The sequence below is a fragment of the Clupea harengus genome, chromosome 7 (assembly GCF_900700415.2).
Source record: "Clupea harengus chromosome 7, Ch_v2.0.2, whole genome shotgun sequence".
Classification (NCBI taxonomy): domain Eukaryota; kingdom Metazoa; phylum Chordata; class Actinopteri; order Clupeiformes; family Clupeidae; genus Clupea; species Clupea harengus.
In genome coordinates this window covers 1,827,904-1,837,180 of record NC_045158.1, presented here as the reverse complement: position 1 = coordinate 1,837,180, position 9,277 = coordinate 1,827,904, and the positions used below count along the sequence as shown (strand labels likewise).

The 9,277-nt window shown below is 44.1% G+C and overlaps 1 protein-coding gene and 1 long non-coding RNA gene across 2 annotated transcripts in view; both read left to right on the top strand.

Moving 5' to 3' along the window:
- Positions 1-948, top strand: part of fnbp1a (formin binding protein 1a) — a 29,601-nt gene extending 28,653 nt beyond the window's left edge. The window contains exon 18 of the mRNA XM_031570116.2: positions 290-948. Within this exon, the coding sequence (XP_031425976.1) occupies positions 290-297 (8 nt within the window). The 3' untranslated portion in view covers positions 298-948. The remainder of the gene's footprint in view (positions 1-289) is intronic.
- A 4,933-nt stretch (positions 949-5,881) lies between these two features.
- Positions 5,882-9,277, top strand: LOC122133014. Its single transcript, XR_006152486.1, has 2 exons — positions 5,882-7,515; positions 8,400-9,277. It is a non-coding gene; the product is annotated as an uncharacterized LOC122133014 (long non-coding RNA).

Sequence of the window (9,277 nt, the reverse complement as noted above, 5' to 3'; positions counted from 1 at the left end):
TGTTTGCCACTAACCCTCAGTCAGAATCAGTCAGTGTGTAACAGGCAAGGTGAGTTCACTAGCTTCACATATCTGATACAGGTTGGCGCTATCTGGCGTTCAGCAATGATTGTCGCTGTGAATGTTTTAAAGAACCTCTCTCCTGTTTACTTCTTATGTCCTCTAACATGTCTTTGCTGTCTGTTGTGTTGTGTTTTTGTTTTCTTTTGTTTTCGTTTCTTTCTTTTCTGTTTGTTTGTTTGTTTTTTGCTTTTTTTTTTTGTTCTTTTTATTGTTCCTTTCTTTGCAGATTCCTAGAACAGTTTGGCTGGCGCAGCGAAGGGCAGGGCAAGCATCCTTGCGAGAAACATCCTCCTCTTAAAACTCTAGTCAGAGAGACGACCCAATCGACCAACCCAGTCCAAAGGCAATTCAGTTCCCTTTACCGCTCTCACACCCACTCGGCCAGCTGACGGAGGAGAAACACCCCCCCCACACACACACACACGCACACACACACACACACACACACACACACACACACACTTCATATTGTTCCTCCTCTGTGATGCTTGCTTGTTGTGTTTCTGAGTGCGTACCTGGTGTTTCTGTGCGTGTGTGTGTGTGTGTGTGCATGTGTGCGTGTATGTGTGTGTGTGTGTGTGTGTGTGCGAGCGTGTGTGTGTGTGTGTGTGTGTGTGTGTGTGTTAAGTGGCTGCTTGCTGTCACAACCACAGCCGTAAGCGGAGCAAAGTATAGGTCACTGTCTGTCACCCTTTAGCCACCGTCTTAAAAGGGCCACCACGCGCTTGTTCAGAACACACACGCACGCACACACACACATACACAGACACACAGAGGTGAGGTGGGGAAAAGGGATCATATTTGTGAAAGTGGAAGCATCACACCACTTCTGTGTGTTTACATCATAACATCCCAACCAATGTGAGTTCCCATTGGTCAGTATCAGTCATTGGCCAGTGTCTTTCCTGTTTCTCATTGGTCAGTATCAATATTGTCTTCTCTGCCATTGGTCAATGTCAGTCTTTCCTTTCTCCTATTGGTCAATATCAGTCTTTCCTTTCTCCTATTGGTCAATATGAGTCTTTCCTTTCTCCTATTGGTCAATATGAGTCTTTCCTTTCTCTCATTGGTCAATATCAGTCTTGCTTTCAGAAACCCATATCTTGTGGTGATGTGACAGGAGTGTTGTGGTGTAAAACTGGTAACAACCACTATGGGTGTTTCCACACGCTGTTGTCTTCACTCTCTCTCTCTCTCTCTATCCATCTCTCTCTAGCCATCTCTCTCTCTTCATCTCTACCTCATCCATACTGTTTTTAATCATCATGTGCACAAGATGGCAGCTCCTGGCCAACCCCATCCACATAACCCCCTACCCGCCCAAGTGGTTGCCGTGGTGACTGGTTTCCGGGTCGACTGCGCTGGTCTCTCTTTGTGCCCGTGTGGCAGCGTGTGGCTGGTGGTTGTAGGTGTAGTGGTGCCAATGTGGCTGTCGTGGACTTTATTTCTCTCTCTCTCTCTCTCTCTTTCTTTCTTTCTTTCGTTCTTTCGTTCGTTGGTGTTTCTCCGCATGCATGCTTGCCCTGTCTCACTGTGTCTCTCTGCCGGTCCTAGGGGTCACGTCGCGTTACATAACGTCACGGCGCTCGCTCGTCCCCCCCACCCCTCCCACCCCCTGGAGTTCACACATCTGCTCTGATGGTTGAACTTGCTACTCTTGAGTGTGTTTGTGCCTGTGACTTTTGGTTTATTTTATTCTATTTAAAGTCTTTTATTTAAAAAAAAAAGAACTTTTCTTTCTTTCTCTCTCTCTCTCTCTCTCTCGCTCTCTCTCTTTTTTGCATGGTCACCCTGCTTCGCCCTTTTTTTTTTTTCGATCTGTAACTGTTGACGCTATCTCTCGTAGGTTGGCCCACCGACTGATCTGGAGTCAGCTCTGTCTCTGTTCGATTCATTTCTGTTCTGTTCTAGTGCTCAGACACAGAGTATTTACCTCATTGTAACATGGAGTCGGGCTGCTCTTGAAAACTGACAAGGCATATTCCCATTATTTATCTCTTCAGTCGTGAGGAAGAAAGAAACAAACAAACAAACAACCAACCAACATGGCGGAACTGGAATGTCTCTGTATTCTAAATGTCGTGCTTTTTTCACTTGACTACTTTCCTTCAAAGAGTTCTACATTACATTAAACTGCCAAATTGGATGTGAAAAGATTTGTGATTGTTTTTTTTTGTTGTTTTTTAAAATAATTATTACTATTCATTTTTAATAATTATTATTATTTACTATAGTTAGACTTAAAATTAGTCTGTGAGTAATTGTATCGGAGGAAGCGGCGGATTCATGACCATATCTGCGCCAGACGCGGACCAGACCCGGGACGGAGTCGTCTGTGGTCTTGGATTCATGCGCATATCAATGGGAAGTCAATGCTTGTTAAATTGTGTTCAAGAGAGAGCAGTATATTACTGCAGCTGTAACAAACCTACATTGGATTTGAAGCAAAGAACTGAAATGTTGACATATGTTTCAAAAGAGAAATAAATTCTATGTGAAAGAAGGGACAGCTAAGTGATTATGTTTTTCTTATTTACGATGCCTGAACAAATGTTGCTCAATAAAATGTTGGTTGTAAATCTACCATCCTCATAAATTTTGGTGATTATAAAAACAAAATATCTAATAAATGTTCACAAAATATGAAACCTTTTGGTTAAACATGGCAGTGTTGTGACTTTTTTCTGTGCTTTTACATATGCACTTTGTAACATTTACCAGTAGATGGCGCCTGTGGGTTGAGTTGAAAATACAGATCAGTTACTCTGAAAGTCGAAACCTCACTGAAGCCAACTCCGATAGGTTGCCCATTATGTTTGAATCCTGCCTTTTAGGTATCGGAGAACTTCATTCATTTCTCAGCAGGAGGTTAATGAGGGTAGGAATGCACATAATTAAAGCAACTGTACGCAGAAATGTGCCACTTGGTTTGTTTTTAAAGACATCATTTGAGATACATTTTGATTGCATATGGTCATATGAAGGACAGATAATCACACCTGTCCTTCCTACTGGCCACCAAGCCATGCGTTATGTGCTACTGGATGCTGGGATGGACCACCCAAGAAAAGTTGGCACTCCACAGCATCACCAGGTATTTTGCCAAGACCCCATTTAGCGTGCTAGTTATAGACCTAAACTTTACTGCTGCTTTGAAAGGGGAAGAGGACCTCATCAAGAGAATTGTTTTGATATAAATAGTTTTTAGGATTTTTAGCAGTCACTTAAATGATATCATGACTAATGCACAGTAATTCAATTATAAGAAGGGTGACCAGTGAATCAGACTGGCGCTAGGCAGATATGAAAATAAACCGTTCCTTTCCCCCTCCTTAACTGTACTCCTCTCAGCCAATCAAAAGTCTTTTCCTGTTTGCCATCCTCAGCCACTGACCGGTCGAGGCTTTCTACACGACCTGGCAGGCTGAACACACGCCTCTGGAGACATGTGCAACATCAGATGGTTTTGGAGTCCTTTTCAAATCTCAATACTTTAAGACAGTAAGATACACATCATGATCCAAATATCGGTTTTTTTCCCCCCTTCCAGTTGCAAAGACTCAGTGTATAATATGCATCATCATTAAAGAGTAAAGGTGACATGTTTCCACATGCTGTAGCTTTTTGCACAGTCCAGAAATCTGTTTGCCTCGCACACACACACACACACATACGTAAACGCACACACACTACACATAATGTGTACACTATCATGAAGGGACTGTTTGGTTGTAATGCTTATGAGGTATTGGTGTTTGTGCATTGCAGTAAATCCCTGAGGAAGTAAACATGTCTCATCGGCATCTTTGCTAGAGGAAGCTACTGAACACACACACACACACACACACACACACAGCCGCCCTCAGCCAGGTGTCTGATACCAGGATTCTCCTGATTCCTGTTTCCTGATTTCCCCCTGCAGCAGGTCAGAGCAGGATGGGTCTGAGGAGCCGTCTCTTATGAGCTATATCTCCACACACACACACACACACACACACACACACACACACACACACACACACACACACACACACACACACACACACACACACAGGATGGGTCTGAGGAGCCGTCTCTCATGAGCTATATCTCCACACACACACACACACATACACACAGGATGGGTCTGAGGAGCCGTCTCTCATGAGCTATATCTCCACACACACACACACACACACACACACACACACACACACACACACACACACACACACAGGATGGGTCTGAGGAGCCATCTCTCATGAGCTGTATCTCTACCCACACACACACACACACACAGGTCAGAGCAGGATGGCTCTGAGGAGCTGTCTCTTATGAGCTATATCTCCACACACACACACACACACACACACACACACACACAGACACACACACACACACACACACACACACACTTAAAACATGCACAAAAGCCCAGCAGGAATGGGGAGGTTTGTTTTTCAGAGGTTGTTCTTGGTGAGTAGGGCTTTTCCTTGTGCTTCTGAGTGTGCTTTAATTAGTTCAGCAGGTGAAGACTGCAACATCAAGATAAAGAGGAGCTCCTCTGACATCACTTCCTGCCTTTGTTCTAGGGGGTTATTTGCAGCCTGAAGGAATGCAGGTTCTCCAAGGGAACGCAGGGAATTCAAAACAACAAGTTCATTAAGCCAACTACACGGTGCGCCAAAAACTTCAGCCCTTTTGTTGTCTCTGAGTGAGTTTGTGTGTATCCCACATCCTAAGACCCCCCAACACACTCAAACAAACACACACACACACACACACACACACACACACACACAGGGTCTCTCAAGCAGCTGGTTTCAGGTGTGTGGGAGTCAGGACATTATACATGCAATGACGGTCTTTACAAGGGTATGAATCATTTGCCCAAACAGTTGTTTTGTTTATTTGTAGGGTTTATTTACAGAGTTCAGGCCTTGGGCTCTCTAAGTGCCTTGAGACTATTTCATTGTTTTGGCGCTATATAAATAATATTGAATTGAATTGAATTTATTTGTTGTTTGAAATTCCAGATTGATCCCTCAGTCAGCACAGATTGCGTGTGTGTGTGTGTGTGTGTGTGTGTGTGTGTGTGTGTGTGTGTGTGTGTGTGGCTGTGTGTGTGTGTGTGTGTGTGTGTGTGTGTGTGTGCGTGTGTGTGTGTGTGGCTGTGTGTGTGTGTGTGTGTGTATGTGTGTGTGCATGTGAGTGTGTGTGTGTGCGTGTGTGTCTGTGTGTGTGTGTGTGTGTGTGTGTGTGTGTGTGTGTGTGAGGGGGGTCTGACTGGCCGGGGTGGAGGGGCCTTCCTGTTTTGATGCTTAAGCTGGAGTGGTGGTGTCTGTGGTGCATCGAAGAGAGCCCACTCTCAACTAGCAGGAAGACTGAGAAGACACACACATGCACATAAACACACACTCACATGCAGACACATACACACTCACATAAACACACACACACACACACAGCCACACACTCAAACATACACATATACACACACTTACATGCACACCCACACACACACATAAACACACCCACACACTCACACATGCACATAAACACACACACTCACACATGCACATAAACACAAACACTCACACATGCACATAAACATACACTCCTACACCTTCCCTCACACACACTCAGTCAATGCTGCTTTTGGGAGAGCCCCCTCCCAACAGGTAGGGAAGATCAACAGAAACGCACACACACACACAAAAACACACACTCACACGCGCACACACACACACACACTCGCTCATACACAGAATCACACGCACACACAGAAACACACTAACATAAATTCCCCGTCACACAAACAACATTACTCTCTCTCCCATATTCATCACGACCTAGAAATGACACACACACACACACACACATATATGTATTTATAATACTCATAATAAAATAGCTGGGAATTCTTTGTTGGGACCCAACCCCATGATTCATCTGGCCAACATGGCTCCATGCTGAGCTGTTTTGATGGGCCTGTGAGTGTGCCTGCCTGCATGATGCTTCCACAGCTCTGGCAGCAAATAGACAAGACAAACGCTCCGAGACGGCACCACAGCAGTGAGTGGGGTCGCCATGCGAGAGCTGTTTGTGCTCCACTCAGGGTCTCGCACCAGAGGTCTTCAGTGAGAAGCCTTCATTCTCACTCCACAGGCTCTGAGCTCTGTCAGCCCCCTCTGCTCTGTTCTGCTCTGCTCTGTCCTGCCTCTGACGCAGGTCCCCTTCCTCTGAGCCGGGGTGGGCCATTGTTCAGATGACCCCACCGGCCCTATCTCTCTCTCCCAGTCACTTCCTGCTTCCTCCCGCGCAGGAAGTGCTGCGCCGCACGGCTCTCTGCTCTCCCCCTCTCACACTCCAGACATAAATCACAACTTTGCTGCACATGCTTTTTTTTTTTTTTTCTGAGAGAGATGTCCTTCTCTCGCTTTTATTTAAAAAAATAACTCTCACAAAACTGGGTTTGGTCTGAGCCAACCAGGTGTGTTCCAACCGTGGTGGCCCATGTACAGTATACGTATGGTTTCTACCCTATCAAAGAGTCTGTGGTAAAACAAACAAAAAACAAATGACTTGAGCGAGTCACTATGTCATTGTGGTGCAGAAGAAGCAGTCTGGCCCAGCGCAGGATCTTATCTGTTCTAGAACCAGCTGCACATGTGATATATCCATCTGCACTATATTAGGGACAATTATTAGTTACTTTGATTAAACCTAGTTTTACCAATTTTGTTGGGATTACAGAATGACAACTGATCATCCTGGACACCATGTAACTGATTCGTTGGTTACAAATACCACAGTCTCCATAATAGTTTCCCACTAAAGCTTCGATAGCTTGGGAGCAACTTCGTTACAATGCATGAAGCAATAACATATGCTGTTTTCAAGCTGTGTTTTAATTGAACAAATGTTGGATGTTCCAAATGGGTCAGAGTTGCAGCACTGTGCGGAATGAACCCACCGAGTCTGAACCAGAGGACAGCAATGCGAGGTATCTCCTCGCTGCCACCATAAATCATTACTTATAAAATCCCAACTAGTCACTTGACTGTGAGCTATTAGGAAAAACCACAAACCACTTCAAAGCACGCAATAGCGGTTACCCTGCTTAGCTATCCCTTAAAGCGGTTTGATCAGGACGAGGCAGCTTTATCCTTCAGCGCAGTTTTATCAGTGCGAAACACACACAGGAATTCCGGTCTGGGAATGACCGTCCGATTCCTAACTTCCACAGGAAGATTAGCATAAAAAGCTCCCCTACAGCCACAAATGTGTTTCATTTCTTGCCAGTCCGCCCTGGGGTCTTTCCAAATCCACATCAGCACTAGGATGTGTGTTAGAAACAGCGTCCTTGTGAACATTTTTTTTTTTTTCCGATATCTGGTCACTTCAGTTGGTACACCTATATTCCAGAGCAGACGCACGGCGGGATGTGCGTTAAGGCATCGATTCACAAAGGTAGGCTACAGCATTTACACCTTTCACAATAATGACCAATTATGTGAACTCACAATGCCAGTTTGACAAAATCATGCAGTTCATGATGTGTAGGCCGGTATTCCAGCATAAATTGTGCTATCGCTAAATAGACCAGTACACATGCAATGTATTTATTGGATTGGATGAGTTTTGTTTCTTCATTATTTGATTTTACGTTAAATGTACTGGTGGATATCCTCCCGAACCTCTGGATGGGGGTCTGGTATCACTCGCTCATTCCACTGTGGTTCACATGCTGATCGAAGAAACCAGTTCACTTTGCCCACACCCTATTTGAAACAGAAACTTTGGGCATAGCTTATACTCACGCTCAAGTGTGTCTTTTCGGTCCAAACTAAGTATTTAATAAAAACAGGCTTCTGGCCGTTAAAAAAAACAGTTTTTCGAGAACACATCTGCCTAAAAAAAATATATTTCTTAAGGAATTTCTAAGTACACATCCAATTTACATCTGAGCCGTAGTTCTGCTTGAGGGGGGGGGGGGGGGGGTTCAAACCTCCTTTACAGTAAGGTATGATGCCCCCTGTAGGCTGTTTCAGAAATTAACTTTAACATTAACTTCAAATACTGAATTTGCTCACATTATAATTTTGAATGTCCTCTGAATTTGATCTTAGACCTACATTGACCATAAAAGAGAGCCTATTATGTGTATTATAGCAAGACCATGGGAAATATACACAGGAGAGTGCTATATACTTATGTGATTGTCCTGATACACTAGGGTTCAAATGGAATGAAAAACCTGTATACTGTGTGTGTCAAAAGTAATTGTACGTATACCTAGCCCTAAGATATACTGTAAGCCTATGCTGAGAGTGTTTTATTTATTTTTGTTCCAGATAGAAGAGTCGTTTCTGCCTACAATCATCTCTATGAAGCCATTTCACGGTGCATTATTACTTTTGGTACGCGCTAGGCCTGCCTCAAACTCGTACCGTGAGTAATAATGCACAGTGGTGGTCACTGCCTGCTTCCCAGCGCCTGGACCCAGAGAGCACAAGGACTTCAACGCAGTGGACCGAGATTCAAATGAAAGCATGTTGATATTTGCCACACCATTTAAACACCACATTTATGGCAACCTTTGATGTATGTGCATTATTAATGAAACTCAGTGCTCAATGTGGTTTGTAGTGGACGGGGGGGGGGGGGGGATGTGTCAATGCGTGGAGGTCAAGTCAAATGTTTCATTGAAAGTGAGGAAGAAGAATATAACACCTAACCACCACACAGGTCCCAAAAGATCCTCACCCGAAAATAGCCTCCTGATTGGAACAGAGTATTATTAACCCGCATTTGTTTATTTATTTATTTATTTATTGAGGATCAAGGGGAGGAAGCCTTTCAAGTATTTTTTAATATGGTCCCCTGTTAATTCCATCTCCCTCTCTTCCCTAGTAATTTATTTTATTCAAGCTTCACAGCTCCGCTGTCTGGTTTGCAATCTTCTCGCCCCAGCTGTAAATTGCTGTCTTAATGTCCAGCAGGATTCCATTTGGCTGGTTGATTAGCTCCTCCAAGGGTCCTGATGTGGCAGCGGAAAAAACATCAGCCTGCTTCATTTGCTTTCCTGTAGGCTCGGCAGAGATCTAAACACCGATTTTATTTCTCATATGACATGAATAACCACACATGATTGAAAAGAATGGAGAAAAAAAAACACCAGAACCTGAGTTAAAGAATGTAATAAAAATATTGCATGGATCAAGGATTTGAA